The 19,976-nt window shown below is 41.3% G+C and overlaps 1 protein-coding gene across 1 annotated transcript in view; it reads right to left on the reverse strand.

Annotated features, from left to right (window-relative positions):
* Positions 1-19,976, reverse strand: part of LOC145406931 (glutamate receptor ionotropic, kainate 1-like) — a 152,425-nt gene that overhangs the window by 5,699 nt on the left and 126,750 nt on the right. Inside the window, exon 3 of the mRNA XM_080278012.1 lies at positions 8,525-8,825. Within this exon, the coding sequence (XP_080134138.1) occupies positions 8,525-8,825 (301 nt within the window). The remainder of the gene's footprint in view (positions 1-8,524; positions 8,826-19,976) is intronic.

Consider the following 19,976-nt stretch of genomic DNA (forward strand, 5'->3'; position numbering starts at 1 on the left):
CCACCCACCCTGGCGATGCACCGAACTACCACACCCGCCAACTCAACCTCATTAACCCCACTCACCCTACCACACACACACACACACACACACACACACAGAAAGAGGGGTGGGAAGGAGGGAGGGAAACAGAGGGGGAGGATTTTGGAACCGTGAAGGGGAAGGATGAGATGTGGAAGTGTCCAGTATGGTTCAAATAGTAGCGTGCAGCTTATATTGATTCGTGTCTTCCACATAGCCTACACCATTTAAAAAATTAGCTATATTATGTATGCATTTTCATTCGGATTTCATGCTATGCTATCCGATAGGCAACAGTTCTAATGAACGAATGCTTCTGTCAAACATTAATATCATAACTATATTGCTTTCATTATTACTTGCCGTTCATACTGTTAAATGATTATACTGTCAACAACCAAATGGTTATTCGTAAAACTTGGGACCAATATTCGTCAAGGAAAAGTAACCATTGTGGATGATAATTTTGTGGGTGAAGTTGTGAACTACTGTGTGTGTGTGTGTGTGTGTGTGTGTGTGTGTGTGTGTGTCCTTGTTTCTGTCTGTCTGTCTGTCTGTCTGTCTGTCTCTGTCTGTCTGTCTCTGTCTCTGTCTGTCTGTCTCTCTCTCTCTCTTACAAATCCAAGCATACTCCCTCACACTTCCTCACACCCTTTTCCTCACTTTCTGACACTCATTATTCATTCTTTGAAATGGCGTTTCTCAAACCTCATAATATACTCTCTCTCACTGTGTGTGTGCGTGTGTGTGTGTGTGTGTGTGTGTGTGTGTGTGTGTGTGTGTGTGTGTGTGTGTGTGTGTGTGTGTGTGTGTGTGTGTGTGTGTGCACGCGTGGTAACGTCCTGGTACTTGTTGGTGCTGCTGCTGCTTGGACATACAGCACTGATTGTATGGTTTGGTCTTGAGAGGATGGGTACGGGGATAACAAGTCTTCTGGTGACTAGGCCCACGGAGAACATACAGTAGGTCGTTTGAGGGAAAATGTAAGTCATCCCTTGGAGACTATGTAGGCTGATCATGGCAACACTTAGTTTCTATCGTAAGTGGAACATAGTTCCATATAGAATAAGTAAGGCCGCTTAAAGTGGTAGCACGCCAAGGGGGAATAGATTTAGTCCTTATGAAGGATATCTATAGATCTATCTATATACATACATATATATATATATATATATATATATATATATATATATATATATATATATATATATATATATATATATATATATATATAGTTGATGGAGGCATACATATGACCCCCTGCACAACAGATGAACAGATCTGTCACATACAGGGCTGTAAATCTCGGCGGAAAAGGTTGGTTCCCCTTGTATGGGGAGGCAGGGAAACGAATGATTCAGAAGAAGCCTCTGCCTAATTAAATATTATTCCACTGAGAATGGATGTCCCCATAGGTGAGTAAAATAACCCCGTTGGGTATTATGGTAGGCTCATCTGAAAGAAACGCCGATCCATTGTGAGAATAAGTCCCCGTAGGAAACCTGTTTCCTTGTGGAAAGAGATCCATTCTGTAGTTTCCTTCTCCGAAGCGTAAAAAAAAGTTTTGGGTGAATACAAATAACACAGGACAATATAGATAGAGCTAGAAATGGAAAACTAAGTCTTCTAAACAAAGTGGATTGTGGGAGAAGGAGCTATGTGGAGAGAGACGGTTGGATAGAGAGCAAGAGAGCGAGATGGGAGGAAGGAGTTGAGTATGGTGGACCGGGAGAGGGAGGGAGGGAGGGGAGAGTTGAGTCTGGTGGAGAAGGAGGGAAAGGGGTAGCCGGGAGGAAGGGAGTTAGGTATGGTGGAAGGCAAGGGAGGGAAGGAGGAGGGGGGATGCGAACATGGTAAAGGGGAGAGTGCTTTTTAGAGACGATACTTTTACGTAATATAAACAACTGAGTTATTGTTTTTGCTAAGTTGTCGTCCTGTTGGGGATGCATTAAAAAGTAAACAGAATAATATCCTAATTAAACTTCGTCAGTGAAGTGCCGAAATAAAAGGGTTAAATATTCCAATCAAGCTAATTCGTAAGTTTCATTTTCATTCACTATCAGCCCATTAAACCAACATAATAATATTCATGACCTGAGACAAACCATCCTCAGTGAAGGAAATTATACAGCATGAACGACGAGTGGTGAGTGTGGTAAAGATGAACTTGGAATACATTTTCATAGTTTCACACTCAAGACAATGTATAATGCGGCTTTTGTGTGTTTTTCTGGTAGCAAAGAGGAACTTCAATGTTTGGTTTTTGTTACAGTGGACAGTTCAGGCATATTTATCGAAGCCTGCACGCAGAGAGAGAGAGAGAGAGAGAGAGAGAGAGAGAGAGAGAGAGAGCACAATTACGTCACCATCTAATCATCCTCAATGGTTGTTGTTCCTCGAGTACTATTGGAGCCAAGTCTTACGAACAACTGTTTGATGGCTGACTACTCATTCAACGATATGAACAGCAAATAATAATAAAACTAATGTAGTTATGATATTTAATATTTTGCCGAAGTATTCGTTCTTTAAAACTATTGCCTATTGGATAGCCTATAATGGAATCCTAAAGGAAATACATACATAATATAGCTGAATTAAAGGGTGTACGCTCTGTCGAAGATAAGAGTCAGTATACTGTCCAAACTGCTGTTAGAACAATACTGAACAATTCCACATCTCATCCTTCCCTTTCGCCGTCCCAAAATCCTCCTCCTTCTCCCTACCTCCTTTCTCACCCTTCTGCCTGTGTGTGTGTGTGTGTGTGTGTGTGTGTGTGTGTGTGTGTGTGTGTGTGTACATACGTGTGTCTGTCTGGGTAGGTTAGTCGGGCTGAACTGGGTGGGTGAGTGGCTGGATATGTGGGTGGTCGGGGAGGGGTTGGTAGGTCAGGTTTGGATGGGATGAGTTTGGTGGATGAGTCAGATTAAAGTTAGTGAATGGGACGGGGGAGTGAATGAGGCTGGGTAAGAGGGGTGGTTGAGCATGTGGATGGGCGGGTGGGTCGGTGGAAGGAGTGGGTGGATAGGATGGGTGGGTTCCTATGGTCTGGAGGGTGGGTAAGTTTTTAGGGAAAAGTGGGTGGGTATGGTAGGAGTGTTGTGTGGATGGATGTGATGGATGACATTGTTGGTTGTTCAGGGTGGGTGGAATTCGTGGGTGGAAGGGTGGGTGGTAGGAGTCGATGGGCAAGATGGGTCGTAGGAATGTGCGGGCAGAGTGGGTCGCCAGGGTCAGTGGGCACGGTGGGTTGCAAGAGTGAGTGGGCACGGTGGGTTGCCAGGGTGGCTGAGAAGATTGGCCGGGTGCTCTGGGTGGTTGGTGGGGTTGGTGGGTTGGGTGACTGGATGGGTTCAGGGCGGATAGGCGAGTGGGTGAATGTTTTGAGTGGCATTGTCGAGTAAACTTGGTGGGTGGCATTCGTGGTTTAGCAGCGTGGATGGCCGGGATCGGCTGGATGGTTCACCCAAGTGGCCGGGAAGGGTGAGTGACAGAGGTGAGGTCGGTGGGTTGTGTTGGATGGGTTGAGTCGGTAAGTGGATGAGTGGGTGGCTGGTTATGTGGCTCCCCCGATGACAGGACAGGAGAGGGACTTATGTGGTTAGTAACCATATAACTTGTCACTGCTACTTGGATTTTAGTGCAGTATATAGTTTAGAAGATGTTGGATAATTATTTGTAATCTAAACTCTATACATTTGGGTCACTATTGAAATCTGCTGAAACTTCAATAACTTCTCGTGGAACTGAAGGTCTATGCACGTAATAATAAACCTAATAGTAGGATAAAATTTTAATGACAGTAACATTATATGTAGCAAGACGTGAAAGTGAGGTAAGCTTCATAACTCCCATCTATCCGTCTAACAATTCAGTGCCTTGGTGTGGGTAAGGAAGGGAAGTTGCGGGGTAGATATGTGCGCTTAACCTGACCTCTGGTGGGAGATTACCCTGTCCCTGTATTAGTGTTCATGGCTGTACACTACAGTTATAGTCTAGTGCACGTACAGTATGTTATCTATAGTTACACTGTGCAATATATGATATAATGTTTTTATATCAGGAAGAATCTGTTTAGGGTTGTTTTTCTATATCCAGATAGTTATTCAGTACAATATAAGGTTTTTGTTGAGGTCATACCCTGGCTAGAGCGGCTGAGAGGGGATAGTTTGTCATCATCCGACATCCGAAAATCTGCAACATCTGACAGGATCAAGCTGAGCTATGATTGATAATCAGGATATTATTGTAGTGTAAATTTGCATTTAGAAGGAAGAAATTTCGGTATAAAAATAAGTGCTATTACGAAAGTCTAACTATCTATCTATCTATCTATCTGTCTTTCTATTGCCAAACTCCTTAATCCCGTAAGAGGTGGCTACAAACAAATCGCCTCCATATTGCCCGGTCCCTTGCCATTTCACTGTCCTGCTCCCAGGTCACACACTCCTTTCTCATATACCTCTCCACTCCATCCCTCCACCTCATTCTTGGCTTCCCCCTCCCACTCGCCTATTCCACCTCATTCACATACACTTTCCTCGTTAGTCGCTCGCTCTCCATCCCCTCCATATGGCCAAACCACTTCATTGTATTTCTCCTAATGCTTTCTGTCATATCCACAAAGACACCACAATGATCCTTCACTTCCGCATTTGTCAGTCTGCCTCTAAATGTTAACTCCACATGCTCCTCTCAAATAACTCATTTCCATTGCTCTCACTTTTGGCTTCTGTCCCTCCAACAAGGTCCAAGCTTCATTTCCATACGTTAAAACTGGTATCACAATACTGTCATCCAGCGACTTTTCTTTTGTTTCCATGCTCACTTCCCTGTTTCTTATCCCTGCCTTCAAAGAACCAGCAACCTTTCTTCCTTGTTGTTTTCTTTCAACACTTCACCCTCTAAACTTCCATCTTTACTCATCACACTGCCCAAGTACTGAAATACACTTATATTTTCCTTTTCATCATCCAGCATCACTGTACATACAATGACTTCATTTCTCTCGAAGACCATAACTTTACTCGTCCGTACATTCACCTTTAGATTCCGTTTCTTCCAAATTCATTCTCCAAGCCTCGCAGTTCCCCTACGTCTTCATCTAACAATACAGTATCATCTGCAAACAACCGTACAGGGAGTTTCCAAACGTTGCCCTCTCTCAATAAAGCCGCTTCAACATCCACTGCCCTACCTTGTATCACTTTTATAACCCCATCCATGTGCAGACTGAACGACCATGGAGACATGACACATCCCTGTTTCAATCCAACATTCAGATAGAAAAATTCACTCAGTTTGCTATCCACACATACTGCAACCGCATTAAACAACTTCCCATTTACTCCACAGTGTCTTAATATTTTCCACATTATTTATCCACCTTGTCATATGCTTTCTCCAAATCGATGAATGCCGCATACAACTTCTTTCCCTTCTCTAGAAACTTTTCCATTAAAGACCTGAGAATGGATATCTGTTCTATGCAGCCTTTTCCCTTCCTAAAATCTCCCTGTTCTTCACCAACTAATCCATCCATCCATCATCCAATCCTACGTTGCCCCACGAGGAGCGTAGGAGCCCGGGGCTAGGCAAGTTGGTCCTGACATTTAAGATGACAGTGACCAGCCTCACTCATTCCTGAGTGGCATTACGTGAGCAATAAACCCCAACCATCCCTTGGATATAAACCTTCACTGGCTCAATCCTATTGGAGTGCCGTAATTACCCACTAAACCACCAGGCGCTAAAATTTGGTTATATGTTTACCACCCAGCGTAGTAAATGGTTACCTGGTGTACAGGAAATCATTTGACTTGTCACTAAGTGTTGAGTCACCCACAGGCCGAGTTAAGAGGAAAGAATGAAGGAAAGAAAGACAGAAGAGGATGGAAGGAAAGAAGGATGGAGGAGAGGAAAGGGCAGACACCCGAGAGCAGCACTACATCGAGTGAGTGGATGGCGAGTGCCCCCACCTACCACTTTCACCAACTAATTCCTCTGTTATTTCCCTAACTGTGTCATTAAGAATCTTACCATACACTTTTCCTGTTATACTTGGAAGACAAATACCCCTATAATTACCACACACTTCTTTTTCCTCTTTTCCCTTGTACTGGGGAATAGTTATACCTGACTTCCAATCTCCCGAGACTCTACCTTCCCCACAAGCCAATCTTCATATCTTCCATATCCACTCTACTCCTATTTCTCTCCCCCATGCTTCAGCATTTCACCACACACTTCATCAGTTCCTGGGGCTTTCCCCATTCTGACTTTCTTCTTTGCTCGCACTACTTCCATCCTAATGCTTTTTTCCTCTCTTCTCACCTCTCTCCTTTTCCCAGCCATTCCCCAGCCACTTATCCTCTTATTACATTCATTCTCTGTGTTTAACAGTTTTTGAAAGTGTTCTCTCCATCTGCTCACTTTTTCTTCCATCTCCACTAGGAATGTACCATTTTTATCTTGCACTCCTAAACTAACTTCTTTATCACCCTGTCTTACTCTACGTCTTTCCAGAACATTTTCTTATACTCCCTCCACCTTACACTCAAATTCCTTCCAAATTCCTCATCCACTCTCCTCTTACTCTTTCTAATTATCTTTTCACCTCTCTCTTCCTCTCTCTATATAAAACTCTCTCTTCTGTCTCTCAGCTTCCTTCAAGCCCCTGCTTTCCATCCACTTACTATATGCTTTATTTATTTATTTATTTATTTATTTATTTATTTATTTTTTTGCCACAGCTTGTCTTACCTCTTCATTCCACTACACTTTTCCTTACACCCCTTTTGTCTTCTCGCCATCCCGCACACCACCTCACATGCTGTGCAGATTTCTTCTGTGAATATCTTGCACAGACTTTCCACTTCCCCCATCTACTCCAAATCATACTTCCCCAATCGCTCCTCTACTTCTGTCCTATATTCTGCCTTTTTTCATCCTCTTGCAACCTTTCCACCCTCCCTGTATGGAGTTCTTCCTGTCCTTCCCTCTTTCTGTTTCTTCATTGCATTTGAACCTTGACTTTCGCCACCATCACGTGGAGGTCAGAAAATCCACTCCTCCAACATCTGAATGCTCTTGCATCCATTACACACCTTCTCCTTCTGTCATCAACACAGTCAACCATTGCCTTCCCTTCATTCAGTTCACCACCCACCCTTTTCATCACTCGCCACGTATACCTGTGGATCATTTTGTGCCTAAGGGGGATATTGGCTATCGCTAACCCACTCCCCACACAAATGTCCACTAGAGCACTGCCATTCTCATCCATTTCTGCAGGCACACCCCACTCACCGACTACTCCATCCACTTTCACATTCCATACTTTCCCATTCGTATTTCCAGTCAAAAATACTCTCTCATTCCTTTCAAACTTTTCCACGCACATTTCCACATTTGCCCAGAAGTCTTTTTTCAATCTACATGCATTGGCTCATGCACACGCACAATCGCCCACATTTGTAATCTTACTTCCTATCTTACTCACACATTTCTTGAGCCAACTGATCCATACTCTCTTAAATGCTCCTTCCATCCAGTGAACTAAGATCTTTGAAAAACTCGTGGAATATGCTTAAGTTACTAGAAGATAAGGAAAACTGTCTTACAATAAATAAGTGCTATGACCAAAGTAATGATGTTATTCATGTAGTGAACAAAGAATTTAGAAGAAAAAAAAAGTGCACTACGTTTAAGTAGGAACAGTGTGGATAGTTTCATGGGGCATGCTGGAGTGATAGCGGGGGTTCCCCATCCTGCATGAGACACCCAGGTCTGCCCGGACTGCCCTCCCCAGCCCAAGACTCTCGCGCTCACTGTGGTTCAGCCTCGCCCCTACTCCCAGAGTGACCTCTCTTAACCTCAATGTTCCAGAAAACATCCACCTAGATGCCTCATGATACTTGCAGTAGAGAGTTGAAGGACTGGTGAGTTATTTGTTTTCTTTTACAGAATGTTCTAGTTGGTGCAGTTGCTGAGATATGATGGTTTGACCACAAGCCAATTTTTGCAAATATCCATTGGTACAGTGAGTCGCTCCCCAGATTGAAGACAAGGCTTCAGGGGTTAATTACAGTTCGGCCTATGAATCAAAAGACTGTATAAGCTTGGTTTATTATACTTAGGTCCTATTTCTTTGAAAAAAGAGTACTTGAAGTACTTGCACGATAAAAAGGGATATTCGCTGAGCCTGAAGCGAGAATTACTCCCACACCACTGTCATCCAGGACGTCTTTTAGGGTTTGATAAGGATGACCGATGTGCCTGACGGCCAGGAGGGACATGAGGTTGCTTGTATAACTTTGTGTCAGCACCAACATCATCAACATCCACACCCCCAACATCACTCGCTCCCACCACCACCAACCCGTGGTTTTCATCACGCCTGTTAGGGAACACAATATCATATGGTAATGCATATTAATAAAATGGTCAGTAATTACAAAACCATTCATTGTAACGTGATGAATACAATCATGCACTGAAGTACCTTCATGGAGCAGGACACGAACACAGTTGAAGATGTTAGTGTTTCGTCTGGCTGTGTGTGGCGTATGTGTGGGAAGACATGAAGGCAGGATCAGTATGACAATGATAACTGCCAGCAGCGATGTCACCACGCCCGCCCACACCAGCGGTGACAGAGGCAAAAGGAAGCCCCACGGGTCCACCTCAGGACGACCACGGGCAGCAAAAACTTTATAGTTGTTCGTCATGACGCTAGTAGTGTAGTCTATACCTTTATATCTTTCATAGGTAACAGCAACTGGACCGGGGCTGTACTCAGCTTCCTGAAACCTCAACAGATATCATATAGATGAAAGTTTCACACAATTCATCATTACAAAGATTTTAAATTCTAGTAAATATGGAAGTGCAAAGTATAACACAGGACCACAAAAGCGCAACATAAATGAATCATGACCGAAAAACCCAATGCACTGTGTCAAAAGCCAGTGCATTCATCGTTAAATCTTTCCTTCCATGTAGCATTCCTTAACGGCTTTCGTTTTTGCTCTTCCTGTATTTGAGAAGTTATACTCAAGACATATCATACTATCACAGCTATATAATAAGATAGGCTCTATAATAAAGTCCTGTAATCCTCATGCAGCTTTTGAACTCAGTGCTTTGTTCTTGTTAGGGCCTTCACACCACAAGACAATTAAATTCCTTGAGCTGCTGCACTCTCCATTTTATACATTTAAACATGTATACATCAAACTATCTTTTCCATCGCCTTGCTAACATACATAGTCTCTTCCACTCTTCCACCTACTCTCGTTTCTCTCCATCCACCAGCACATCACAAGTGTAAGAAACATTTTCCCTGAACAACAATCGCTAAACTAGAATCTACATTCATTTTCAGAACTTGGTATCCAATGATATTCAGAAACTGTGAACCATTGGCAATTATCCCATTTACTATTAACAGACAACAAAGCCTTAGCTGCGTGAATAGGATTAATAGGTTAAATGTTGCTTTACCTGTACTATACATGTCTTACACTCACCACACAAACAGAGTTAGTGTATCTTTTTTTTCATATTGTTGTTTCCGGGATATTCCGACATAATCATTATACCCAACTTCATAATGCATCACGTGTAACCTGTGCATGTTTCACTGAGGTTGGAATAGTTCAGTGAAAAGTATCTATATGGTAGATCATTAATGGACTGGATATCTATTTCATCATCAGTCACTTGACAATGCCTCCACACCTTTTCCATCATGAATGTGTAACGAGAAGCACACAATCTCAAACAGGTGGAGGCGACCAACTCAGATGGCTACATATTATTATTATTATTATTATTAAAACTTCCCATCTCTCTTTCGGAATTCATCAGAGAAATTACCAATATGCCGGGAATCGAACCCAGGACTCTCAGGTGAGAGCCAGGCAGCATACCACTACATCAAAGAAATTACCCGTGTAAAAATACAGGTTCTCTCTTCATTCTCTTTCGGAAGTTTTCTTGACTGTCATTATTATTATTATTATTATTATTATTATTATTATTATTACTAATTAATTAATTAATACATTTATTTATTTAAAAGCTCCGATATTTCAAAGGCCATTTGACCTAAAGCCATCAAACTTGGACAACGTACTTGGAGAGCTGTCCGGTTCTTTTAGCCAAACATTTTGGCAGTCCTTCAACCGGATCTTAGGATATTATCTGGAACACAGAGAAGTGATTCAGCTCCTCTATATATCTCAAGAACCGCTGAAGCTAGGAAGCTGAAATTTTACTGCAATACAACCTTAAGGCAGACATAATGCAGAAAGCAATATGGTTCCAACTACTTGATTATTCTCTGGGATTGCCTGCAGTACAAAACTGGGGCATTCTGGATATTTCGGATGTCACCTAATTTCTGAGAAAATTTAAAGCTAGACCTAGCAAAGTTGGTGGGCTAATAAACTGTGATGACCTAAGGTGACATGCACATGATCAATGACTTTGACCTCAAGGTCCCTTATTAGCTTGGCTTGTAGTAAGCAATGGCTGTGGGAAGTTTTGCATTATCAAGATTGTCCAAGGACAATTTTATGGTTTTCTGTTAAGGTTTTCTTGTTCATATTATAATTATTATTCTTACGTATATTGAAATTGTGATATTTGAAAGGCTATTTGGTCTAGAGCCTTCGAACTTGATCAAACTTGTCAGAAAACTGTCCACTTCTTTTGGCCAGATATGGTGAAAGTCTCTCAACCAGATATCCGGATATTATCTAGAATCTAGAAAAGCGAGTCTGTCATTGTGTCTAAAGAACCACTTAAGCTAGAATTCTGAAATTTTACAACAATATGGCCTAAAGGAGGAGGCAGTGTGAAAGGGAGCATGGTTTCAACTGGTTGCTAATTATCTGGAATTGCCTGGGGTATAAAAATTGGGAATTTTTCAGATATTGCAGATGTCACCTAATTTTCCATGAAAGATTGAAGTCAGAGCCACCAAACTTGGTGGGTTTATAGCCTGTATGACGTATGTGACATGCACAAGATCAGTGACCTTGACCTGAAAGCCCCTCTGTAGCTCGGCGTCTAGTAGGCAATAGCTGAGGGAATATTTTTTTTTCCCCTCATAATTGTCCTTGAACAATTTTATGATGTTCCAGGTACTATTATTATTAAAATTTCCCACAACCCTGTGGGAACTTCCTTGTTTTTGTCAGTATTATTATTAATATTGTTAATATTATTATTACTAACATTAAAATTGTAATATTTCAAAGGCAATTTTGCCTAGTCATCAAAGTTCATCAACTAAGTCAGACAGCATTCCACTTCTTATCGTCAAATATGGTGGCAGGCATCAATCGGTTCTTCAGATATTATCTGGAACACAGAAAAGTTAGTCAGCCAGGCTATTTCAAGAAGTCCATAAGCTAGGAAGTTGAAATTTTATTTCCATATAGCCTTGAAGTGGACACAGAGCTGAAAGGAGTATGGTTCGAATCAGGTGATTATTCTCTGAGATTCCATGAGGTAAAAAATAAATAGGATTTCTCTGGCTATTCCGAATATCACATAATTTTTCTTGATGGATTCAAGCTAAAGCCACCAAACTTGATGGACGTATAGACTGTGATGTCCTTATATGACCTGTGCAAAATCAGTGACCTTTATAGCTCGGCTCCTAGTAGGCAACAGCACTCAGAAGTTATTCTTTACTAAAACTGTCCATCAACAATTTGCAGTGTTCTAGTTATTCATGTTAATATTATTATTATTATTATTATTATTATTTCTTATTTTAGAACTGTGATTTTGAAAGGTTGTTTGGCTTACAATCTTCAATCTTGTTCAACATACAGTAGAAGGAAAGCTGTCCACTTCTTTTGGCCAAATATTGTGGTAATCTGTCGAGCGGATCTCCGGATATTATCTGCAACACAAAAAAGTGAGTATCCAAGATATTTCAAGAGCAGCTTAAACTAGGATGCAGTTTTTTAATTATTATATAGACTTTACACAATCACAGTGCAGAAATGAGTATGGATCCAATCTCTTGATTGTTCTCTGAGATCGTCTGGGGTAAAAAATTGGGTCTTTTCTGGATATTTCTGATGTCACATAATTTTCCATGAAGGGTTAAAGCTATAACCATGTAACTTGGTGGACTTATAGAATGTGATGACCTAAGGTGGCATGTACAAGATCAGTGACCTCGAAATCAAGGTCCTTTTATAGCTCAGCTTTTAGCAGGCAATGGCTGTGGGAAGTTTTTCTTTACCTAATTATCCTTGGACAGTTTTATGGTGTCCTAGTTATTCTTGTCAATATTAATAATATTCATACTTATTTTACAGCTGCGATATTTCAAAACTTATTTGGCCTAGAGCCGGCAAACATGTTAAACTTAGTCGGACAGCTGTCCACTTCACTTGGTCAAATTTGTTGGAAATCTGTCAGTCGGATCTCTGGATATGATCCAGAACACAGAAAAGTGAGTCAGCCACGCCATCTCAAGAACTGCTGAAGCTAAGAAGCTGAAATTTTACAACATTATAGCTTTAATGGGGATGCAATGCATGAAGGTGTTTGGTTTCAGTTGGTTGCTTATTGCCTGACATCACCTGGGGAAAAAAATTGGCACTTTGCTTGGTATTCTGAATACCACCTAATTCTCCATGAAAGACTAAAGCTAGATCCACCAAACGTGGTGGACATTTAGACTGTGATGACTTAAAGTGGTATGCACACTATCAGTTATGTTGTCCTCAAGGTCGCTTTATAGCTCAGCTTGTGGTAGGCAAAGGCTGTTGGAAGATTTGCTTTATCAAAATTTTCCAAGGACAATTTTATGGTTTTCTAGTTAGGTGTTCTGTCAGCATTAATATTATTCTTACTTATGCTGACCCAAGGACTGCAGCTAGGGGTCGTACAGACATCCTCCGTGGTGCGGCAAAATGATTATTTTGGTTACTCTTACAGATTTGCGTGAAATGTATATCAGTGGCTAGGAAATTGCATCGTGCAGCTACCCACTTTTTTTTCCTTTTTTAATCGGCACAGTTTTGGGGAAATAATTGTCAGAAACTGCAATTCTGGCAGGAACATGAGAACTATGCTTTCACAGGAAGAGAGAGAGAGAGAGAGAGAGAGAGAGAGAGAGAGAGAGTAATGTGTATTGGGGCAGAAGAGGCAGGCTATAGACAGGCTGTTACCAGCCTTACGGCTCACTAGGTGGGTTGCCATCTCACTCCACATGCTGCAATAAGAGATTAGGGCGCTACTTTACACCCATTATCTACCACCCAACTTCTGTTCCAGTACCTCCTATTGATCTTACATTAGGTTTTATGTTATTTTAAATAATTCTGACCCACGGCTGCCTTTCTGGGGTGATAATATTGCGGGAAATGAATTACGAAGTGAGTACTTTTGTGTCAGTATTTCTGGTGCAACTTAGCAAGTGGGCTCTAGATAGGGGGCAGGAATGAGAGACATCAGTTATCTTAATACCACATAAATTTTGTGTCGCACTGATCCTTCTAGAACCGTCGTGATGCACTGCTGACAATCTCGTTCATAAGTGTCATCTTGCAGCTTTCCAAGACACCCCCATATGAGGTGCATTGCTGTCCACGGGTTAAAACTGCAATATTTCAGAGGCTATTTAACCTAGCGCCTTCAAACTTGGTCGACCTCGTCGGAAAACTGGCTGCTTCTTTTGGGCAAATATGTTAGTAATCTGTCAACCAGATATCCGAAAGTTATTCAGAACACAGAAAAGCGAGTCTGCCGCTGTATCTCAAGAACCGTTTAAGCTAGGACGCTGAAACTTAGTACAATATGACATTAAGAAGGACGCAGTGTGGAAAGAAGTATGGTTTCAATTAGTAGTTTATTCCCTGAGATTGCCTGGGGTTAAAAATTGGGACTTTTCAGGATATTCTGAATGTCTCCAATATTTTCCTGAAGGATTTAAGTTAGTATTATGTGTGGCTAATAAAACTGCTTATATTCTTATAAATCATTCAGAGTAGTTATTATTAGCTCGTGATGTTAACATCACACTTAGCACTTGCGTGAACAAAGAAGAGTTTTATAAATATCATACCGTGGGAAACGGCCTGGCCAGCTGCTTGTAGAGGTTTCTACAACTGTTGTATCATGTAGTGAAATTTACCAGTAAGGGTTTCCGTCCTCGTGCCTGATCTGTAATTCTGAGCCTTGCCAATGGGTAAACAGCTACTCATATCTATTTCTGGAAATGTCGTACAATGTAGGTATTACCGTTAGAGCTACTTTCCCGTATCTGCCCATGTTAATTTTGACCCTGTCAGTGAATTTCTGTTATGCCCTTATTGCTTCCTTGAGTTTGTATATATAGGCCGGGCTGTGACTGTCACAGGAGAGTTAGTGGCTGATGTCAAACCAGTGTTGGTGTGCTCTGCTCTGGGATTTTGCATATAGAATTAGTAGTGAATATTTACCATGCATGAGTTAATATTTATCAGTTAAGAGTGTCATCATATGATCTATTTATTTCGTTATGCTCATTGATATTGCATTTATTTAATTTATAAGAACTGCAAAGTTTGAGCCATTCTAGTTGCTTTTGCTAATATCACCCATTTTGTTCGAGTGTCAAGAGTCTGTATCTTTATTTTTATGTCTGCTTGTCCCTGCCACTTTATTTTGTTTGTGCGCAGATTTTGTCAGTTTGTATTGCCCACGAAATTAGTAATTATTTATTGTGTTGTTATAGGAACCCCCCCCCCAAGCGTTTTCACAACCCAGGAGCTATTATCAGTGTTCTAGTTTATTATTGTCTGGAACTTTGGGATAATTTCTGCAAGTCTTAGTTTGACAATCCTTTTCAAGCATGTTTGATTGTGTTCTCTTTGTAGCTCTAAGTTTGTGTTAAGTAAGTAAAATCTTTTTATTGCCTATTTCCTTCTCCTCCTTTTGGTCCCTGCTGTTTGTTTTTGGCTTTATTACTGTTTTCCAGTTTTCAGAGCTTGTGACATGGTGTAACTAGCTTGCCCCTTTTTACTCCAAAATCTCCGTTGCGCACTTTACCGTAAATGGGGTGCTTCTGAAAAGCCTAGTATTCCGTCAGATGGCTCCACTGTAGCAGAAAACACATTCCCGCACTGTTTAAAAAGCATAATTTTATTTAAATATTTACACTTGCGTGAAATTGTGAATCATGGTAATGTCATATACCGTAATATATATAATACAAAATAGAACACGTATATATATAACGTATCATGAATTGTTTATATTTATCATAAACTGAAATTAAAATATCACTGATGGCATGTGATGGCAATCCGCCATTTCAGTGGTCCTATATTATTTAATTTCTGCTACATTTAGTGCAAGTTTGATTCTTAATACGTAGTTTGTTCAGAGTGTAAAGTACGCCTAATGGGTATCTTGACTCATCCAGTCTCTATGTGGGCAGAAATTTAATGTTGAATAAATACTGGCATTCACCATCATAAATCATCCGGTCTGAGGAACCGTCCCAAAACCAAGATCGTTTACGCGTCATTTTTTGCCCGGTCTCACCGAGGACAGACGACTGTGGAAGGTAAACAAGCCAAGACATCGCCTCCAAGTGATCCACAAGATTCACACGGAGTCAAGTTCAGTATTCACGATTTTATATATATATATATATATATATATATATATATATATATATATATATATATATATATATATATATATATGCAAACGTGAGAACACACGACGAGTAAATACTGCTGCATGCTCTTAAATGTCTACCCCCAGTGAGATTGCATCCAGGTCAAGAGTACTGGTATGTGCACAAGCTACTGACTCAGTCAGTGGAAGATCTTACAAACATATGTGTGTGGACAGGTGGCCTGGAGTCAGTTCTCACATGACCATACCATTAGGGACTTGCCAAGAGGGGGCAATGTGTGTGAGATATTGATGATAAGATGACCTTAAGGTATTTATTTGGTAGGCACTTGGTGAAATGTAAAAATTAAAATAACCACTAGTTCTCAACAGAAAAAGACAAAACTTCACTGTAACAATTTATTTACAAAAAGCTACAATGATACATATGGATATGACTCACTTATGGTGCAAGGAAGCTGCAGGGGAAGGTCTCTCTCAGCTCAACAGTCAGGAACTCACGTTACTGACCTATGTGTGTTTGTGGGTGTGTCCATTTACGACAGTAATGTAACCAACGTCGGGTACAGGGACATGAGAAATGGGCGTAGCTTAGTTAACGGCTAGAGAGGCAAGATGTGGGAATGACAGTTACACAAATATATCGCTCAGTGAAACACACTGCCTATACGAAGTCACTTATGAACCAATGACGAATATTATGAATATAGCTCGTTTCTACTCTGTGTGAATCAGTGACATTACACGCCATGAAAACAAAATTTTTCATGGAAACTTGACATTCCTCGTGAAAAAACTTAAATACGGGACTGTCTTGTGGTGCGCATGCGTGAAGGAAGCGAGCAAAATGTTGAATGCCAGTATTTACTCAACATTAAATTTCTGCCCACATAGCAACTGGATGAGTCTAGATACCCACTAGGCGTACTTTACAGTCTGAACAGACAATGTATTAAGAACCAAATTTGCACTAAATGTAGCAGAAATTAAATAATATAGGGTCACTGGAAGGACGGGTTGCCATCACATGCCATCAGTGATATTTTAATTTCCGTTTATGATAAATATAAACACTTCACGATACGTTATATATACGTGTTCTATTTGTATTATTTATATTTCGGCATATGACATTACCATGATTCACATTTTCACACAACAATATAGATATTTAACAAAGAAAAATATGCTTTTTAAACAGCGCGGGGAATGTGTTTACTGCAACAGTAGAGTCATCTAACGGAATACTAGCTTTGAAAGCACCCCATTTCAGGCAATCAGCTAGGCCTTTAGCTTCACTGTGTTGTAATAGAGTGGCGACCCTCTCAGGAACGTCAAACTAAGTTTTGTTGCATTAAGCAAGTTTGTGAAAACTGTCATAACCCTGAGTGCTGTATATTTACTTGTTGGAATACCAAACTTTAGCCGTCATGGAGAACGTAACCACCAGTTCTCCCACTGCCCCTCTTCATATTGTTTCGGAGAGGGATGTCTATTCTCGTGTAAATTTCTCACCTGTGCCTGAGGGTGTTGTAAAGTCAGAGTGTCATTCCCCTTGTCCTAGTCTAGAAGGATGTCAGGCTGGAGCATGCTGAGTGGGAAAGCGAGGGTCAGTTAGAGTTGATGAAGTTAGATTTCGATATGGCAAAGATAAAGCAAGCTAGTGAACAGGAGCAGGCAAAGATGGAGCAGGCCAGAGAACAGGCAAGGATAGTGAAAGCTAGAGAACAGACCAGAGAACAGGCAAAGTTAGAGCAGGCCAGGGAACAGGTAAAGTTAGAATAGGCCAGAGAACAGCCAAAGTTAGAGCACACCAGGGAACTGACTAAGTTAGAACAAATGAAACTTGATCATGAGTACCATATGAGATCCTCGGAAGGCCAAACAAATTCTTCCCATTCCTTCTCAGGTTTCATAATTATCTACTGACCCCCTAATTTAGACCCTCCTTTTGATCAGACCATTATTTTTGAATTCTCGCTGTTCGAAATAATTGCTCTTGGGTATAAGCACTTTCCTTCTCAGGTTTCATAATTATCTACTGATCCCCCTAATTTAGTCCCTGCTTTTGATGAGACCCTTGTTTATGAGTTCTTCTCATGGTTCGAAATAATTGCTGTTGGGAATAAGTGGCCTAAAGGCTGATAGCCTACCTTACTTCATACTGTACTTAAAGGCAAGGCCCTCAGAGTGTTTGACAGCTTAAGTTTTCAAGAATGCACAGATTATCTGGTTTTGAAGGGTTCAGTTTTACTTGTCTATGAATTAAGGGCCAGGGCATACCGTCAGCGATTTAGGGATGTTAACCAGCCGCTTCCCATTGACGTATATATACGTCCACACGTTTTGTCACTGTCAGTCCCGTTGATGTATATAAATGCGCGTGAATTGCAAGGTCCCTAATTTGCACAAATTTCAATTATTGCGCGTGATTTTTGGTACATATACACGGGACATCTTGTAAAAGATGCGAGGCAGGGACAATGATTTACCCCACATGACTTCCCCCTCCCTCACACGCCATTGTCTCGGCAATTCACCTGTTACCATTGACCTGGCCAGTAAAGACATGTAGTGCCATGGTACGAAATTCAGGGCCAGAGTGATTCCCCAATTGATGACAATGTGGAGAAGAAAGTTTATGTAGCATTAGAGGAAGAAACAGTCAGAAATGATGATCAGGTAATGTCACCAAAAAAGGTCAGGTATGTTGATGTGTTTGGTGAGTGAAACAATGCTTATATTGCCTGTATTACTGTGTTAAAACCAATATACTCTCGTACTACATATAAATTGGTACCAAATAAATAAATAAAAAGCGTTTATGAGTGGTGTGGAATAGTTACCCTCCCATAGAACTCGTTATCTTTGGAGCCAGCCTGATAGAAAACCCAGTAAGGTAAGGGGTAGTGCTACCTGTATCGAGTATTTTAAACCTCAGGTGAGTGATTTCGCTATGAATTTTCGATGTTTCTCACCAAAAACGGAGGTTTGGGCCAATTTTTTTTTTTTTTCCAAAATTGGTCCGGATTGGGGGGAGTCAGTGGTGGAAAATCTGTTGGGACAGGGCAGGTTAAGAAGCGTCCCCAGGAGTCTTTCTTACAGTTTGCTAGACATGTGACTGACACTTTGCAAATGTGGATTCTCAATGAAAATGAGGCAAATTGGGATAACCCAAGCTGTACTCGGTTGAGAGATATTGTAATCCTTGAGAATTTCCTGGATAAATAAGAGAGTGAATTAAAGATTCATTTATCTGACAAGAAAATTAAAAGTGTACGAAGTAGCTGTCATTATTGATGAGTATGCATTGCACCAATAAGCCAATAAGCCAAAGGGATTCTCCTGGAATTTCCCCTCTAGGAAGCATACCCCTCTGTAGAGCTATCAACATTCGGGTAAGACAGAATTAGCTGTTAATTTCAAACCTAATCCCTCTCCTGCACCCTCCAATATCTACTCTAGTTCTTGCAGGCACCTTTATCAATTTTGTACTTACTGGAAGCATCCAGGTCACAGTGTTTAAAAGTGTTTGATGAAGTATATTCCATTTAAGCCCGTCAACCTTGTTCGAGGTGAACCAGTGGTGTCTCCTATTTGCTCTCCAGGCCCAAAGGTGTCTGAGGAGTTTTGTGTTTCTTTCCCCTCTCAGCTTGTTGTTTCAGGGGATGGGGATAAGGATCCCCCTGTCTCAGTGAAGGAGGGTGGTGGTATGCCCTTGCCCATTCCTGATGCCACTTCACCTTTTGGAGATGTTGTCCAGGTGGCAGTTAGCAACGCTGCCCCTGCCTTTTCTTTTGCTCCAAATTTATTTTCTGGCTTGGTACTGTTGGATGAATCCGAATTTCCTGTGAGAATTCTAGGTGGCATTGGAGCTTTGCTGTCATTGTGGGTAAGCCCAGCTAAGGAGTATGTATTGATTCAAGGAGTAACTGGTGCAAAGATTATCCCTTTGGTGACTGGAGACTTGAAATGTAACTTGTTTGATGGGTCAGCATGCCTCTGGCGAGTTTTCTGGTCCTCTTCAAGGGGTTGACCTGCTGCTGGGAAATGACTTGGCAGGTGAGAGTAAGTGTATTGCCCCTATACTGTCTGAGATGCCTGTGCCTGATGATCCCCCACAGCTGGATGAAGTTCACGCGAATGTGTTTCTGGCATGTGCTGTAGCCAGAACTGTGGCACAGCAGAGCAGGCCTGAGACATGATGCCACTTAGTGAAGGGGAGTCTGGTGATCCTGTGGCCATAGTGGAAACTTGCTCAGAGACGGCTACGGAAGACACTGACGAAGGGGTTC

The sequence above is a fragment of the Coenobita brevimanus genome, chromosome 8 (genome assembly GCF_032717465.1).
Source record: "Coenobita brevimanus isolate Jiangsu-jjx chromosome 8, ASM3271746v2, whole genome shotgun sequence".
In the NCBI taxonomy this organism is placed as follows: Eukaryota; Metazoa; Arthropoda; class Malacostraca; order Decapoda; family Coenobitidae; genus Coenobita; species Coenobita brevimanus.